Below are 18,329 nucleotides of genomic sequence, written 5' to 3'. Positions count from 1 at the left end.
GAGTCATCTCCAAGAGACAAGCATTTATTCTAATTATTCATCTGGAATGCTCTTGCTAATATCTTAACTAAGCAAATCTGCTTAATTATATTATCATTTAGAAGATGTTCTGTGATTACATATTTAAAAAACCACACAAATAAATATTCCATGAAAAACCGTAGTTCTCACACAGTTCACCAACTGAACAATTCCTTGAGTATTTGTGGGTTATTTAAAAATAGCTAGTATAATCAAAGATATTGTTAGAAATATTCTAATGGATATATGTATAAACATTAAGCAATGTATAATTATGCAAAAGTTTCGCTTGACACTGAATTCCTCTGAGTGTATTATTATAAGTTCTAAAATACATCGTCTAAATCTTAAAGGCAATTTTCAAAATGTTTTATCTAATAAACTCACTTCATCCTCTACCTTCTGTTATATCACAGACAAGAACAAAAACATATAGGCTCAGTTGCTTGAGACCACAGCACAAAGGAAGTGTAAGAATAAAAGGGAAATTCAGGAGCATCTAGATCTAGGTCTTAACTTTTATAGACCTCAGTTCTTGACTGTCATTGTCATCTACACCAGTGATTTCCACCCTTGATAGGTACTCCCTCACCTAGAACATTTTTTTAAAATTCAAATTTCTATAAATGGTAGTCTGAACATATGTTTATCTCTATAATTCCTGTATTAAATGACAAATTGTATTAAAATGACAAGAAGTAAAATATATATAAACCCACAAGAACAAAAACAATGAGAAAGAAGACAACAGCTGATAAGAGATGCTGACAAAATTTTGGAAAACAAAAAGTATATGGACAAAAAGTAACAAACACTTAACAGGCCAGAGAAAGCAGAAACCTCAACGTCTGTGGGGCTAGAGGTAGAGAACAATCAGTTGATGTTAAGCCATAAAAGTCTACAAAAGCTAAGGAATTCAAGGTAGCCCCGAAAGCACGGGTGAAGAGTGGGACAAAGGGCAAAAGTTTTCTGGATTCTCCTAAGGCAGAGTAAAAATAAAAATAAAAATAAAAATAAAGCCAGGTGCATTGGCTTACGCCTGTAATCCCAGCACTCTGGGAGGCTGAGGAGAGTGGCTCACCTGAGGTCAACAAGGCGAAACCCTGTCTCTACTAAAAAACTGTCTGGGTCAGAAAGAAATAAGATAACACCAGAACCCATACATAATGTACACCATCATTATACATCTAGAGAAAGTTACTGTGATGGTGAATATTGAGTGTCAACCTGATTGGATTGAAGGATGCAAAGTATTGTTCTGGTGTGTGACTGTGAGGATACTGTCAAAGGAGTTTAACAATTGAGTCAGTGGACTGGGAGAGGAAGACCTACCCTCAATATGGGTGGGTACCATCTACTCAGCTTCCAGCATGACTGGGAAAAACAGACTAAAGAAGGTGGAAGGATGAGACTTGAGTCTTCTGGCCTTCAGCTTTCTCCCGTGCTGGATGCTTTTTGCCCTCGAATATTACACTCCAAGTTCTTCAACTTTTGGACTCTTGAACATACACCAGTGGTTTTCCAGGGGCTCTTGGGGCTTTAGCCACAGACTGAAGGTTACACTGTCGGCTTCCCTATTTTTGAGGTTTTGGGACTCGGACTGGCTTCCTTGCTCCTCAGCCCGCAGGTGGCCTATTGTGGGACTTGACCATAAGATCGTGTGAGTCAATACTTCTTAAACTCCTCTTCATATACACATCTATCCTGTGAGTCTTGTCCCTCTAGAGAAACCTAATATACCTACTGTATCCTCAAAGCATTCTTATTATTCTTCCAGTTAAAACCATGTGCTAATTGTAAAAGACAATCCTCTTGATGAAATATATTGAAATATTAAGTATTACTTACTGGACGCATTTAACAGTGGAATAATGTGTGCCACTGCTCCAAGGACTACCCAATGCCTTCCCCTCCATATCCAACCTTCTTCTGTCACTCACTCCTAGCCACTAAGCTTGAGAACGCCAGAACAAGGTCACCAACCTTCTCTCTCAGCCACATCAGAACGTTCCAACTTGGCCTCCTTATGGCCCCAAGTTTTCTGTCCAGAGAACGAACCCCTGCCTCTCTGGTATACCTGTCATCAAAGAAATATATTTTATTTTTGGCCATACACCACCTAAAAAAAATAGACAGAAGTAATGTTATTAACATTTTTGCTAAAGAAACAGCATATATTTAAATGTTCATTACCCTTTCTTGAGTACTAACTTCTCCACAGTTAAAACTCCTCATTATTGTTCTTTCTTCAACACTTAGATGGATTTTCAGCTACTACTATTTCCTTTATACAGATTATCTTGAATTATAACCCTATGCTTAAAAATGAACCCTAGTTCTAAGTTCAATTTACATTACCAAAGTAAATTTGGCAGCATATAAACAACCATTTACTCCTTGGTAATTTGTTGAAGAGTCTTCTTAAACAAAATTTGTCAATTTAGGAAAATTCTAGATCAATTTATGGTACTTGAAATATTGCTGAAAGAATCAGAGAAATTGTGCTCTTTGTGGAACTAAAACAAAAACAACTCTAAGACAGAAATCTGGTTTTCACTAGGCACTTTGCTAATCACCTTTCTTCAGTGTATTTTCACTGTGAAGATTTCTGAAGGAAGAAGGTGGCTAACTGATGAAAGCACTGTGACTCTGTGAAAAAGACTCTACGTGTGGTTAAGCAGAGATGCTTTAAAAACATGCACATTCGAATCAAACTCCATTAAGTCATTCCACAGGCCATTATATAGTATAACCATTTTTGGCCACTCAGCTTTGAATGGATCTGGACAGACAGGATCAGGTGGAGAATGCAGTTTCATCTGAAGAATTGGATCTGACTGAGCCATACATTTGATTAAGTCAGACATACACCGTAGACTTTAGGAAAGCAGATTTTAAAAGTTCTGAGAAAAAGACAGATAAAAAACTCTAAGCTAAACACTCTAAAACTCATTTCAGTCAAAGGTATAGAAAGATATAAAGTTTATATTATGCAACTACATATAATTTCAATAGGAAGAAAACAGGGAGGCATCTCAAAAACTTCTACATTTCAGCTTTAAAAAATTCAACTGTATAAATACAAAATGGGATGTGCCAAGCTTAGTGAAATTCAATGAAAAAGGGAAGAGAATCATCTTCAAAAAGCTAAGAATCTAGAGATAGAATCATAAAACAACATAGTCAGAATAAGAAAAGCATGGTCTTCCTATACCAGGAACTGTTTAGACTCTATCTGAAACACTGTGTTCAATTCTGAGTGTTTAACTTTAAAAGGCACATTGACATACAGGATTCTTTCAGAAGAAGACTAATCAGGAAGGTAAGAATTCTTGAAACTACATCAACAGGAATGGTACAGAGGATAGGAATGGTTAGCTTGAAGAAGACAACATTTAGCGTGAAGAACTGATAGTATTTTATTTTAATGTCAGAAGGGCTGTACAAGAAGGAATTACACTTAGATTCCAGGTGTTCCTATAAAGGCAGGAAAGAAGAAAATTATAGAAAGTGAACAGAAAGATAGCTTTGTAACAATTATCACTTGAGCTCAGGAGTTCCAGACCAGCCTGGCCAAATGGTGAGACCCCCATCTCTACTAAAAAAATTAAACTTTTTTTTTTGAGATGGAGTCTTGCTCTGTCACCATCGGAGACAGAGCAGGTTGGAGTGCAGTGACAAGATCTTGGCTCACTGCAAATTCCACCTCCCTGGTTCAAGCGATTCTCGTGCCTCAGCCTCCTGAGTAGCTGGGATTACAGGCGCACGCCACCACGCCCAGCTCGTGCCTGTGGTCCCAGCTACTTAGGGGCTGAGGTGGGAAGACTGCTTGAGCCTGGGAGGCGGAGGTTTCAGTTAAGCCAAGATCATGCCACTGCACTCCAGCCTGAGCAACAGTGTGAAAACCTGTCTTAAAAAAAAAAAAAAAAAAAAAAAAGAATATCTTTGTAACAATTAGAATTACTCACAAAGAGGTAGTTATTAGCTAGCATTAAGGATACTGGGACTGGAAGTATTCAAGTAGGTGAGTTATAGTTGGAGATAAGAAAGACCAGAACATTAGGGTCTAGGAGTGTGACATATCTCAAAAGATGAAAAACTCAAATACTGATACTCTATATCCTAAGTTTGGTAAATGGAGTAGTAGATATTTGTGTTGTTTTTAAAAACAATATCAAAACTAACAAAACTGCTCAGAGATTTCCTCATGTCCACAGCTTTAAAGATCTGATATTCTAAGTTAACAAGTATATATAAAAAAGAAATAGTTCTCCAGGCAACAATTGGGAAATGCAAATAATGATCCCTCTTCAGAATCATTATTATTCAGATAAGCTCTGGATTTTTCTCCATCCCTCATATTTTACAGACGGGGCAGCTATCAAAAAGGTTAAATGACTTATTGAATGTTACCCAAAGGCATCATGGGTGTTATCTGGAATAATGACATTGTTGGAAGACTCAGGCATATAAATCACCTAATTTATTTCTCCTGGTATTATCCACACAGCAAATCACAAAACAAACTAAGAAAAGGAACCCTCAGGTAAGACGTAGTCTTACTGTTTTGTATATAAATCCAAGTAGATCCATGAGAAGGCATAGATCAAAAGGCAGTATGGCCAAACTCTAAGTAAAGTTCAAAATAGAGGGATACTTCACATCTCTTAAAAACAGTAGGTACTAGAAAAGGACCGCATGAGGAGAGCCTGGCAGCCTGACACCACTTGCTGGATGATGCAATGGATCTGTAATACCGAGCCAGGAAAACTGTAAGAGGCTGTGGTGGATATAAATTCTCAACAGAGTATATTTTCCATTCAAACAGGGAATCTATAAATTAGACTAAGCAATGCTCTATTCAGATAAGTTACTCACTGCTTGCTACAGGCTTAAGCATTTGGTACTAAACTTGGGAAGGTACCTTCTCTATTGTTCCACTGTTAGTTCTGAAGATCAAAATTCCAAGGACTTTAAAAATCTCTCAGCCAAAGAGAAGAAAAGAAAACAGAGTAACTTATATCAGATATCTGAAAGTAGCATATCACCTCTTAAGATAATTCAACAACATTCAAGATCCTGGGCATAAAAAGTATCTCTATATTTGCCATGTATTTTGGTTTTTAAATTATCAAATTAACCCCTTATACTGCTATTGTGACAAAGCATAAAATTCCTATAAATTGTTACAGCTTTAGCTGTACCTATTCCAAATGGTTTCTCTGTAAACTTCTGCCTAGTATAGAGAACGGTGTAAATCAATAGTTATATGATGCCTGCTGGAAGTTGGTGAAGAAAGAGAAATAGATGCTATGGGATGCCAGTAATATAATCTCCTTTTCAGGAGATTGTGAAATACCTCAAAAGATGAAAAACTCAAATATTGATACTCTCTGTCCTAGGTTTGGTAACTCACTAAATACGCAAAATGTGCCTGGAGTTAATGAAGCCTCAGGATGGCTAACTAACCTGGTGATGATGTCAAGAGTGGTGACCTGAGGGATCTGAATCTGTTGAGGAGTCAGCCCATGTTGTTCCAGCTGCTTTGGGATCAAGTGCCTATGGGCAATCTCTATCTTCTCCTCCTGTGTATACCCTGGAAAAGAAGAGATCTTGTTTCGCAATTATTCACATGGCTCCCATCATGCCATGCTTTTTTTTTTGAGACAGAGTCTTGCTCTGTCACCCAGGCTGGAGTGCAGTGGCGAAATCTCAGCTCACTGCAACTTACACCTGGTGGGTTCAAGCGATTCTCCTGCCTCAGCCTCCCAAGTAGCTGGGATGACAGGCATACACAACCATGCCTGGCTGATTTTTGTACTTTCAGTAAGACAGGGTTTTGCCATGTTGGCCAGGCTGGTCTCAAACTCCTGGCCTCAAGTGATCCACCAGCCTCAGACTCCCAAAAGTGCTGAGATTACAGGCATGAGCCACTGAGCCCGGCCAATGCTATGCTTTTTGAATGACTCAAATGTAGATTAAATAGATCTCAGTTTAGAACAAATTTAAGTATTATTTCAAATGAGACTATAATTACAATAAATACATTTATTCTGGCCAGGCACGTTGGCTCACGCCTGTAATCCTAGCACTTTGGGAGGCTGAGGCGGGTGGATCACTTGAGCTTAGGAATTTGAGACAAGTCTGGGCAACATGGCAAAACCCTGTCTCTACTAAAAATGCAAAAAATTAGCTGGATGTGGTTGTGCACACCTATAGTCCTAGTTACTCTGGAGGCTGAGGCACAAGAATAGCTTCAGTGGGGAGGTGGAGGTTGCACTGAGCTGAGATCATGCCACTGCACTCCAGCCTCTGTCAGGGCAACAGAGCCTCAGTCTCAAAAAAAAAAAAAAAAAAACAAAGGAAGAAAAAGAAATTTAATCTAAATCAATAATTTTTAACATTTCCGACTTTTTCACAAACAAAACAAGCATTTACTAGGCACAGTGTTTGAAAGTCTTCTGATTAAATGATATATCTCCCAAAGAAGAGGAAAAAACCTCAAACCTTAAGAGACAATTATCTCTTTGTCCTCAAACCCTCTGAGATTTCAAATAGAAAAATAAATGCATCTTTTTAGCATAATTTGATCTATACTTGAAACACACACACACACACACACACACACACACACACACACACACACCCTTCAATTAAATAAGCAGTGAGTTTCCAAGGGAAGGGCTCTAAAGATACTGTTTCCAGAACTATGACTATAAAATAAATTGTAGCAAAAAGAGAAAACCTAAGATGTCACTATAAAAGGTTTTTCCCTCCACATGATGGTATATATACGTGTGTGTATATGTATTTGTATATGTGTATATATATGTATTTTTATATATATATAGCATATTTAAAAGACTTTATGTTCTTATATAATAGCCTGAATCAGTACAGATTTTCTTTGTCTTTAAATCCTGTAAGACAAAATTCGATCTAATGTCCCTTTCCATTTAACAAGCAAAAATCAAAAATATGAATTGATAAGGCACTTTTTGAATGGAAAGAGGAGGTTAGTAAACACCAGGAAAGCTAGAAGATTGGACAGCTGAATCTGCCAGCGGAAGAAGGTGGCATTATATGTTCTCCTCTGCAGCAGCTGTCCTGATTCTTTCACTTTACTTTAGTATATCTAATGGATTTTCTGCGATAACTTGGAGTTTCCAGGGAATTTAGTCTCATTACCTATTTACTTTAGACTTTAAGTATTCACAATTAACTTTTTACTCTACCATATTTCAAAACTAAATATAGGAACCTGAAATGCTAGCAGATAATTAAGAAATCCAACTATAATTCACTTAGCTGTAAAAATGTATTTGAGATTAACATGAAAAATTCATTTAGATTACATTTAGAATCTTAAAGAGATTTAGGGCTGGGTGTGGTGGCTCATGCCTGTAATCCTAGCACTCTGGGAGGGCAAGGCAGATGAATCACCTAAGGTCAGGAGTTCGAGACCAGCCTGGCCAACATGGCGAAACCCCGTCTCTACTAAAAATACAAAAATTAGCCAGCTGTGATGGTGTGCACCAAGTGAGTCCCAGCTACTCAGGAGGCTAAGGCACGAGAATCAGTTGAACTCAGAAGGCACAGAGGTTGCAGTGAGCCAAGACTGTGCTACTGCACTCCAGCCTGGGTGACAGAGTGAGACTCCATCTCAAAAAAATAAAAAAAGACATTTAGGCTGGACACGTGGAAATAAGAAAAGGTATTTAGGCTGGACACCATGGCGCACGTCTATAATCCCAGCACTTTTGGAGGCCAAGGCAGGCAGATCACTTGAGGCCAGGAGTTCAAGACCAGTCTGGCCAACATGGTGAAATCTTGTTTCTACTAAAAGTACGAAAATTAGCTGGGTGTGGTCACAGGCGCCTGTAATCTCAGCTACTTGGGAGGCTGACACACGAGAATCCCTTGAACCTGGGAGGGAAAAGTTGCAGTCAGCCAAGATCGTACCACGGTACTCCAGCCTGGGCAACAGAGCTAGACTCTGTCTCTAAATAAATAAATAAATAAATAAATAAATAAATAAATAAAGACATTTAGATTTTACTCTACATTCAAAAAACCCCCCCCAGATATTTGATCTCTTCCAGGGAAAAACAATTCTGCACAATTAAAATAAAGTGAAAATGCTGTAGTTTAAAATCTAGTTTTAGTAACTGAAGGAATACATTTCACACATTCCAGTAACTGAAGAAGACATTAAAAAAATGTAACTATTTGATAGATTCAAGAGGAATTTAAAAGTTATGTATTTTAATATAAAAGTGAAGCCAGATTTTATGAGAAAGTTCAGTTATTGTTTTTTTTTTTTGAGTCTTACTCTGTCACCCAGGCTGGAGAGCAGTGATGTGATCTCAGCTCACTGCAACCTCTGCCTCCCAGGTAAAAGGGATTCTCCTGCCTCAGCCTCCTGAGTAGCTGGGACTACAGGTGCACACCACCATGACTGGCTAATTTTTGTATTTTTAGTAGAGATGGGTTTCCCCACGTTGGCCAGGCTGGTCTCGAACTCCTGACCTCAAGTGATCTGCCCGCCTCGGGGATTACAAGCGTGAGCCACCACACCCGGCCTGTAATTTTAGAAATTACTTTAAAGAAGAATGTCTTATTTGTCATAAAATTATCATTCTTTAATGCTAAATTAAATGTGAAATTGTTGTTGTCAACGTTCGTTATTTTGCTCTTCCAGATTCTGAAGCTACACAAAAGCTGATTTATATACATTCCTCAGAACTTCTGCAGATTGTATGTTGGCAAAGGAACTTCCTTAGTCAACGCTCCACAGCATGACTAATTTTAAAGGGTTATGGTCAGAAAGGCAAGATATATCAAATAATGATTTCACTGAAGATTCAAGTACCTGGAACCTGAATGATCTCCATTCTGTCCAACAAGGCAGCTGGAATGGTGGCAGTGGTGTTGGCGGTAGCTATAAAAAGAACTTGAGAAAGGTCAAAGGCCACATTTAGATAATGATCGGTGAAGTTATGGTTTTGTTCAGGATCCAACACCTAGGGGAGAACAAAACACATTTTAAAAAATTTAGTAGTTCCAACAGAAGGCTGCATATAAGTGAAAACACACATGATGTACTGGCAAGGTTGATATTTCTGCTCAGAATAGTTAGTTTAAAAAACAGATAAAACTAACATCTGAGCATTATTCTTGGTATTCTCTACATTCTACATAATTTTAAAAAATAAAACATGTTCAGCGTCAACATTTCTGAAAATATAATAGCACAAAGCAACAGAAATTACTTGTTTTTCTCTTGCATTGTGTTGATTATCAAGAAATTACTTTCAAGCTTTATTCGAAAATCTGTTTATTAATGATTCACTGTGTGGCCATCCTAAGTCTCCAGTCCTGCAGAACCAGTTTCCATCTTGGGAACACACCCTATCTAAACTGCTATGGGAATATAAAGTAAATGTGTAAAGTCTTTTGAAATTCTCAGATAACCAGTAAAATAATAACCCATATAATCCTTCTCAAACAGTTTCAGAAAGTCTGGTATAAATTATTTAACCAAAAGGAGAATTCCAAATAAGAGTAAACTTTACTATGAGTTAAATTACAATAAAAATCACTATGGTACTATATTCTGATAGAGAAAAAAAAAAAGCATCACTATTTAAAAATGGTTTAATGCAAAAACACTGCCACTTATAATAAGCAAAACATCAATAGCTCTTTTAAAAAAAAAAAAAAAAAAAAAAAAAGAACAGAGTCTCACTAGAGTGCCGTCACTGCAGCCTCTGCCTCCTGGGTTCCAGTGATTCTCCTGCCTCAGCCTCGAGTAGCTGGGACTACAGGTGTGCACCACCATGCCCGGCTCACTTTTGTATTTTTAGTAGAGATGGGGTTTCATCATGCTGGCAAGGGTGGTCTTGAACTCCTGGCCTCAAGCGATCCACCTGCCTTGGCCTCCCAAAGTGCTGGGATTACAAGCATGAGCCACTGCACCCAACAACAGCTCTTAGAAATATTTGAATTAGATACATCAGATAATTTACCAGTCAACTTGGAGTCTTAAAATGTGCAACCATACGTTAAAGAGCTTCGAGTCACAGGCACTTATTGCTAAGGGGCCTGTGTAGGACTTTAGTAAGGCACCAATAGCTTCTACATGTTCCAAACCTTAAACATATTAACACTTTCACTTAGGCCCAATTAATATAAACAGGGTTGCCATACATATTCAAAAAGGCAATAAAATGACTAATGTACTCACCAGCCACAATTTAACTACATAAGCAGTTTTTCCTACCTTCTGATTCTTTCTGAAGTTTTATTTATTTTCAAAACTACCCCTAGTTTTGTTTTTTTGAGAAAGCATCATTTTGTCACACAAGTTGGAGTGCAAGTGGCATGATCTCAGCTCACTGCAATCTTTGCCTCCTGAGTAGCTGGGATTACAGGTGCGCACCACCACGCCTGGCTAATTTTTGTATTTTTAGTAGAGATGGGGTTTCACCATGTTGGTCAGGCTGGTCTCAAACTCCTCACCTCAAGCAAACCACCCACCTTGGCCTCTGAAAGTGCTCAGATTACCATACCCAACCCCAAGTTAGTCTTAATTCTAGGCCTCATACAAAATTTTGAATTTTGTTAAACATTAATTGTTACTGGAAACTCCCAGAATACAATTCCCAGAAAGCTCTAATTTCACATTTTCACCAGACTTAACAATGTTTAATGTCACTAAAAAACAAGTACTTTCAAGTAATTAAAGAAAACTAATTATGTTCAGTATCAAATTGGTTAACAGTGGTCTTATTGTCTACAAATTATCTGAAAACTGTTTACAGGCCAGATGTGGTGGCTCACGCCTGTAATCTCACCATTTTGGGAGGCTGAGGTGGGCAGATCAGTTGAGGTCAGGCATTTGAGACTAGCCTAGCCAACATGGTGAAACTTCATCTCTACCAAAAAATAAATAAAAATTAGCCAGGTGTGGTGGCACGCACCTGTAGTTCCAGCTACTCGGGAGGCTGGGGCATGAGAATTGCCTGAATCTTGGAGGTGGAGGTTGCAGTGAGCTGAGATCACGCCACCGCACTCCAGCTTGCGTGACAGAGCAAAATACCATCTCAAACAAACAAACTCTCTATACATGGAAAATGTGGTAATCTTAGTTAAAACTATTATCTAATGACAAAGACGCTCCCCTTTTGACCCAAACTTGAGTCAGGCTCTTTCGAGTCTTCTGCTCAACTAGGCCGTGAGCCTTTCCTCTGTCTTTGTAGAACCCAATTTGAGCACGAATCCTGCTTAGTCAGGTTAGTGAAAATGTCCCACACCCTTTCAATCTGTTCTCACTCCCAACCCAGTGTCTTTTCACCCCGGCCTCTCTTCAGCAAGAGTTTTGTTGTGTCCTTCTAGTGAGAGTCCCTCATAACACCAATGTTTCCTCTTAAAAACTTTCCCTCTACTGACTCCCCACTCATTCTCCCTACCACTGCAAAAGCCCATTGCAGTGTTTCTTATACCTAGTCTCCCAATAAAGTAATCCTTGCTACCTTTAACAAGCGTCATGAATAATTTTTTAACACTAGCTAAGGAAAAAAGTCTATCCTAAATGGGTCTAATCAAAGGTAGTTCATATATGTTGGATGTGTTTTAGAAATGGCTGTCAGAGCTGAACAAGTAATTTTTTTCTTAAAATTTTAAGACACTGGAGCTTTTAAAAAGTAGGAAAATTAATAAAGAAACATTTCTGAATTACAAAGGAGGTTTTAAAACCTGTATTACAAAATACCTAGAGTATAAGGAGAGAAAATCAGTGATGCCTATTAAAATAAAAACTCTAGATAAATTAAATTTAACAGTTTAATTGAGCAAAGAACGAGTCTCAAATTGGGCAGCTCCCAGAACCAGAACAGGTTCAGAGATACCCTGGCATATGGTCTGGTAATATTTAGGGACAGAAAAAGGAAAGTGACATACAGAAAACAGAGAGTGATGTACAGAAACAGTGGGACTGGTTACACCTTGGTGTTTGCTTTATTTAAACACAGTTTGAACAGCTGACTTCCTGTGACTTGATGAAAATCTGTGACTAGTGTAAGAATACTCTATTTACACATCTAGTTAGGCGGCAGTTTACTTTGTAAGAGGAAACCTTTAGGCCAAACGTAAGATATTATTATGTAAGGAGGCAGATTTAGGCTAAATTTGTGCCCAATTTGCCTGCCTTTCTCTTTTCCTTAGTAAAATGTGAAATGAAAGTAAATCTCAGGGCCCCCAACTCACTAAGCCAAAGGGAAAAGACAAGCTGGGAACTGTGTCTCGGAAACCTGCCTCCCATTTTGTTCCCAAATAAGATAGCTACAAAGACAAAAAAAGCTACATACCTCCCTCACAATTCCCCCACTTAGAAATTCCTTGTGGGCCCCAAGATCTTTACCCTGTAACAGTTCTGTTGAATTTTACCCCAGCAATGTAAATTAATAGCTTTATCTTTACATGTACAGGACTCAAACTCATCCCTCTGCTCACCTGAGACAAATGCATACCTGATGGCTTCCTGTGCACTATGTTTATTTTATCTTACACAGAAATACAGATTCACTAAGCTAGATGAATCCGTGACTATTCCTCTGCCCCCCTCTCACATGTGAATGGCTGATCAAAGACTCAAAAGAACGCAACCGTTTCTTATTTACCCATACCTTTTGTCTTTTATCTACCCAGACCGTTTAAAATTTCTACCTCTTTCCCCAATATCTGCCCATTCCCCTTGAAATACTGAAGCCCTCAAAATCATCTGTGGAGAACCCTGGCAAACTAAACTTCTAAATTGATTGAGACCTGTCTCAGATACTTTCTGGTTTACCAAAGCATAAAAAGACATTCAGAATTTAAACAGCATCAGAAATACTCATCAGTATTCTGGCAGAAAATAATTTCTGCTAATCACTACTCAGATGAAGCTCCAAGGCAAACTGCTGAGTCCATGGAAGGACGAAAATTACAATTAAGAGCTTTGTAGCTATCAAACCTCTGCTTCTTACCCTACCTTCAGAGCAGGGATTCTACTGCCCACATCCAGAGCTGCTTTCAAAAATAATTCAGGCTGTTTCTCCTTTACTCTCCCCAACTAAAAGATTTTCTATATCAATCCTAGGGCTATAAATTCCTACCTATGAGGTATGACTGGAAATGGAAATAGCTGTGATACGACACATTCCTAGGAATGTGAAGTCACGGTGGGATGAACCGTGGGAGGAATGTACACTGAGAATCGTTCTTCAATAATAATTTCTGTCACACCTGTAATCCCAGCACTTTGGGAGGCCAAGGTGGGTGAATCACAAGGTCAGAAGTTTGATACCAGCCTGGCCAATATGGTGAAACCCCATCTCTATCAAAAATACAAAAATTAGTCAGGCGTAGTGGCGTGCACCTGTAGTCCCAGCTACTCGGGAGGCTCAGGCAGGAAAATCACTTGAACCCGGGAGGCAGAGGTTGCAGTGAGCCAAGACTGGGCCACTGCACTCCAGCCTGGGTGACAGAGCAAGACTCTGTCTCAAAAATAAATAAATAATTTCTGAAGAGAAGAACTACAGATGTCTGGAGGCAAGCCAGGAATAGACTACAACAGAGTTCACTACACATGACTAGGTAACTGTCCTCTTTAGGTATGATATAGTATGATTATGCTTTTTAAAAAGTGTCTATTTTTTGTAGACAGACACTGAAATACTTACGAAAAGATGGTGATGTCTGGAATCTGCTTCAAAATAATCAGAGGCTGGGTGTGGGAGAATGGGAAGAAATAGATGAAAGAAGACATTAAAGCTGGGTGATGACTCCATAGGATTCATTATACTTCACTATACTATCTTCTCTGCTTTTGCTGTGGTTGAAATTTTCCACACCAGAAAACAAAGATAAAATAACATAACTAAAATCAGCTCTGAAAGCCACACACAATTAATACTATTATGATACTGTGAAATATACATTTAACTTTCATCTGTTTATTTCCTAGCAGGCAACTCCTAAAATCCTTGGAATCAACAAAGTGGTTAAGTATCATTTTATACGCTAGTGACTGTCTGGTGGCCGGCAGTCCCTCTGTAGTTTCAGGATGGGGGCTGGTCACAGGAAAGACCAAGGCATTATTAGAGGACTGAGGACTTGTCAGTCCCTCACCCCAACCCCTGGGGAGGGCAGAGGGGCTAAGAGTTGAGTTGATCATCAATGGCCAGTGATTTAATCAATCATGCCTATGTGATGAGGCCTCCATTAAAAACCTGAAAGGACTAAGGTCAGGAGGCTTCCAGGAAGGTGAATATGAGCACATCCAGGTGCAAGGAGGCTGGTGGACCCCAACTCCACTGGGATGGAAGCTCCTGTGCTGTTTGTTTGTATTCTTTAAAATACTGTTTCCCTGAGCTCTGAGAGCTGCTCTCGCAATAAGCAAACCTGAGAAGGGGCTTGTGGGAACTGCAATTTATAACTGGTTGGTCACACGTTCTGGAAGCCAACTCACGACTGGCATCTGAAGTGGGAGGCAGTCTTGTGGGACTGAGTGCTCAACCTGTAGGATCTGACGCTGCCTCCATGTAGACAGTGTCAGAATTGAATTAGAGGACACCCAGCTGTTGTCTGCTACTGAAGAACTGTTTGCTTGGCGTGTGGAGAAAAACCCCACGCATTTGGTCAGAAGTGTTCTGTGTTATAAGAGTGCAGCAGAAGAAACTGAGTTTGCTTTTCCTCTATATCCTCAACTACAGAAATTAAACCAGTGATAAAGACAAACTTGAGAAAAGTGTTCGGGACACAAAAGATAAAGGGCTTTAGAGCCATGTAGGGGATAAATACGGGAGAAATTAAGAGATGCAATTCATAGCTAGTTGATATAACCAAAGAAGAGGTCACAGTAAATTACAATAGGGAATAATTAAAGGAATAAAAATATTCTAGAAGGCCCTGACACTATGGATTGAAAAGCTTTAGATTCCTCCTCCTGTGCAACAGAAATGACGATGTCGTTAGAATAACACCTATAGAATTTTCAAGCAAAATTATCACTAGTTTAAAATATTTTACAATCTTGAATACATCTAATATATGTAACATATATAAGATATGATGCATAACAACAAAATGAACAGTTGTGAACCTACTACCCCATTTGTGAAGACATTTGTTTATCTATTTAGACCAATGGTTATAAAAGTGGAAAATGACCCCACCAAAGTGGAAGTAGAAAATATTAGTATTTGTATTTATCTTTTTTATTTACAAATACCAGAAAAAATTAGCTTGTAAATATTTAATATGTAAAATGGAATTGATGTCTTCACTTGGTATGCATATCATTTATGTGAGATATTCTGAGAGAAGAGTACAAGTTCCATAATGTCAAAGGCCGCCTGTGGTGCCCTCACTTATCTGCCTTAACTGTAATTACAGCACATTGCAGTCCATGTGTGCTGCCAAAGGAAAACATCTTGGGTCCCCAAAATCACTAGGCTAAAGGAAAAAGTCAAGCTGGGAACTACTTAGGGCAAACCTGTCTCCCATTCTATTCAAAGTCACCCCTTTGCTCACTGTGGTAAATGCATTATCTGATTGCCTCCTTTGGAGAGGCTAATCAGAAACTCAAAGGAATGCAACCCTTTGTCTCTTATCTACCTGTGACCTGGAAGCCCTCTCCAGCCAGTTGTCCCACCTTTCCAAACCAAACCAATGTTCGCCTTACATATGGTGATGGATGTCTCAGGTTTCCCTAAAATATATAAAATCAAACTGTGCTCTGACCACCTTGGGCACATGTAATCAGGACCTCCTGAGGCTGTGTCATTGGTGCGCACCCTCAACCCTGGCAAAATAAACTTTTTAAATTAACTGTCTCCAATTTTCTGGGCTCACAGTGCCTAACATGACAAATGGGAGGAGTGGCTTAAAAAGATTCCTGCAAAATATCATTGAAAAGGGTATAGGCAAAGGTATGAACCACACGAAAATAACGAAGTTGACACTTTTGTTTCTATAATAAGCTGCGATTGACATATTATGAAGTTAAAAACAATTATCTAATTAGAACACAGTGCTTTCACCGAAAATATAATTATCTTTTAAAATCGATTGTGTTTTACATAAAGTACATGATATTAGCACACTGGTACATATATATTATGTCTCTATTGTATATACCTTTGTTATGGACTAAATTGTGCCCCCTCAAAATTGACAGAAGCCCTAACTCCCCAACTCTGTCTCAAATGCAGTCAGGGTGAAGACTGCATTTGGAGACAGGGTGTTTAATAAGGTAATTAAGGTTAAATGAAGGTAAGAGTGGGCCCCTAATCTAATACAACTAGTACCCTTACAAGAGGAAGAAAGAGATTCCCCCCCCACAGGAATGCATGCACACAGATCATCTCCCGAGGACACAGCCACAAGTCCGTTGTCTGTAAGCCAAGGAGAAAGGCCTTAGGAGAAGCCAGATCTATAGACACCTTGATCTTGGACTTCTAGCCTCCAAAACCATGAGAAAATAAATTTCTGTTTTGTCTTTAAAGCTACCCAGTCTGTGATACTTTGTTAGGAATGTATTAGGAGCCTAATACATTCTAATTTTATTTACGTGTGTATTACTACATGTTATATTTAAATATATATGGGAATATATTTTCAAAATTTTTTACTGATGACACATATGAACCAAACATATTGAGGCTACTGGCGCAGACAACTAAGAAGCCTTCTCAAATATAAAAGGAATTCAAAATACAACTCATACACAAATCTTCAACTCAAGTAACCTGAAGATATATTCCAACTGAACAAGTGATAAACCAAAATACAAGGATCAGAAGCATGCAGTGAAATCATTCAGTCACAGAATCAAAACTAAATATGGGAGGAAGCACTTCTATTACAGAATGATAAAGTAAGAAACTGAAAACCTGCTCCTCCAGAAAAGCAATGAGAGCACTAGCAAAAATTGTCAAAATCAACTTTTTCAGAATGCTACATATTAACTTCTAACAATTTGAGGAGTGCTTATTCGAGAAAAACAGCTGAATCACAGTAAACGGAACAAGCTTTGTGATATTTTAACTTGCTTTACACTCATCCCTTTCTCTCAAGTTCATGGTAGCTTGAAAACCAACAGCCTCATAAGCCAGTAGCTGTGAAAACCGGTAGCCTAGCAACCTTGTAGCGGGTAGAAAAGGATTACTATCCTTCAAAAGCCCCATCCCCAGAGAACTGTCCCTGTCTGGCAGTTCCTTGGAAGAGCTCCATATCCTTAATTAACTTAACTCAGAGAACACTCTGTGAGAACAGTTTTATCCTTAGGACACTTGCCAGAAACAACCAGTGGCAATTGTTTAGCACTGCAGCTGCCTAGGCAATGATACTAGTTGGGACTAACGAGAGGCTGACCAAAAACTTAAATGGAAAAACTGGGAAATGAGATATTCACAGGGGCTTTGAAAAGCCTTCACATACACCTGGGAATCCAAAATTTCATGTGAACGTGCAGGTTCTAAGTATGTCCAGGACAGACCCAAGAAGGCCCAGAAGCTCATCTTTGGCAGACACAGGCTCTGCAATAGCAGGAAGTGAAGGCTAAGGTACAACTGCAAACCATCCGCCCAAGTGTGAAAGGCCCACTTCAATACTTACATAAGAACCCCTTGGGCAAAGAGTGGGAGAGCTACTGTCCAAGTACTTAAGGAAATCTCTCGTCACTAGCTGACCGCTAAACAAACTGAGCAACTTCAGAGGTCACATATTAACAAATAACACAGACTTTACGGGATGAAACCAGAAAGTCACTAAACAAATAGCAACAACAACAGCACAAACAAAAACCCCTTAAGGGTATATTATTCAATTATATATCAGATTATATTTAATATAAATATAATATTCTAAATATTCAGTTTCAACAAAAAAAAAATAGGAGACATAAAAAAGTATGGTGTAAACACAGTAAAAGAAAGAGATGTCAGCTGGGTTCAATGGCTCATGCCTGTAAGCCCAGCACTCAGGGAGGCCAAGGCGAGCAAATTGCTTGAGCTCAGGAGTCTTGAGTCCAGCCTGGGCAATGTGGCAAAACCCTGTCTCTGCAAACAAATTAGCCAGCCTGGGTGGTATGTGCCTGTAGCCCCAGCTACTCGGGAGGCTGAAGTGGGTGGATCACTTGACCCTGGGTAAGGTCGAGGCTGTCATGAGCCATGAGTGTGCCACTGCACTCCAGCCTGGGTAACAGAGCAAGATGCTGTGTCAAAAAAGAAAAAGAGAAGTCAATGGAAACCATCCCTAAGGAA

The 18,329-nt window shown here is 38.9% G+C and overlaps 2 protein-coding genes across 8 annotated transcripts in view; both read right to left on the bottom strand.

The window, feature by feature from the left end:
• Positions 1-2,048, bottom strand: part of LOC105710574 (lon protease homolog 2, peroxisomal-like) — a 66,286-nt gene extending 64,238 nt beyond the window's left edge. For 6 of the 7 annotated variants that reach the window (XM_064383022.1, XM_064383021.1, XM_064383023.1 and 3 more), the window contains exon 1: positions 2,005-2,042. In XM_064383022.1, the coding sequence (XP_064239092.1) occupies positions 2,005-2,022 (18 nt within the window). In that variant the 5' untranslated portion in view covers positions 2,023-2,042. Of the gene's footprint in view, positions 1-2,004 lie in introns of all 7 variants that reach the window. The other variant, XR_010344825.1, reaches the window with a different exon arrangement.
• Position 2,049: 1 nt separating this feature from the next.
• LOC135277191 (uncharacterized) overlaps positions 2,050-18,329 on the bottom strand; it is a gene marked incomplete at its 3' end in the record, with an annotated part of 232,910 nt that continues 216,630 nt past the window's right edge. Inside the window, exons 22-25 of the mRNA XM_064382928.1 lie at positions 13,746-13,789; positions 8,894-9,044; positions 5,491-5,617; positions 2,050-2,098 (exon numbers count right to left, since the gene is read on the bottom strand). Of these exons, the coding sequence (XP_064238998.1) occupies positions 2,050-2,098; positions 5,491-5,617; positions 8,894-9,044; positions 13,746-13,789 (371 nt within the window). The remainder of the gene's footprint in view (positions 2,099-5,490; positions 5,618-8,893; positions 9,045-13,745; positions 13,790-18,329) is intronic.

The sequence above is a fragment of the Aotus nancymaae genome, unplaced genomic scaffold (genome assembly GCF_030222135.1).
Source record: "Aotus nancymaae isolate 86718 unplaced genomic scaffold, 86718_ANA_hifiasm-v0.15.2.pri h1tg000030l, whole genome shotgun sequence".
Lineage (NCBI taxonomy): Eukaryota > Metazoa > Chordata > Mammalia > Primates > Aotidae > Aotus > Aotus nancymaae.
This window is presented reverse-complemented; position numbering and strand designations above follow the sequence as displayed.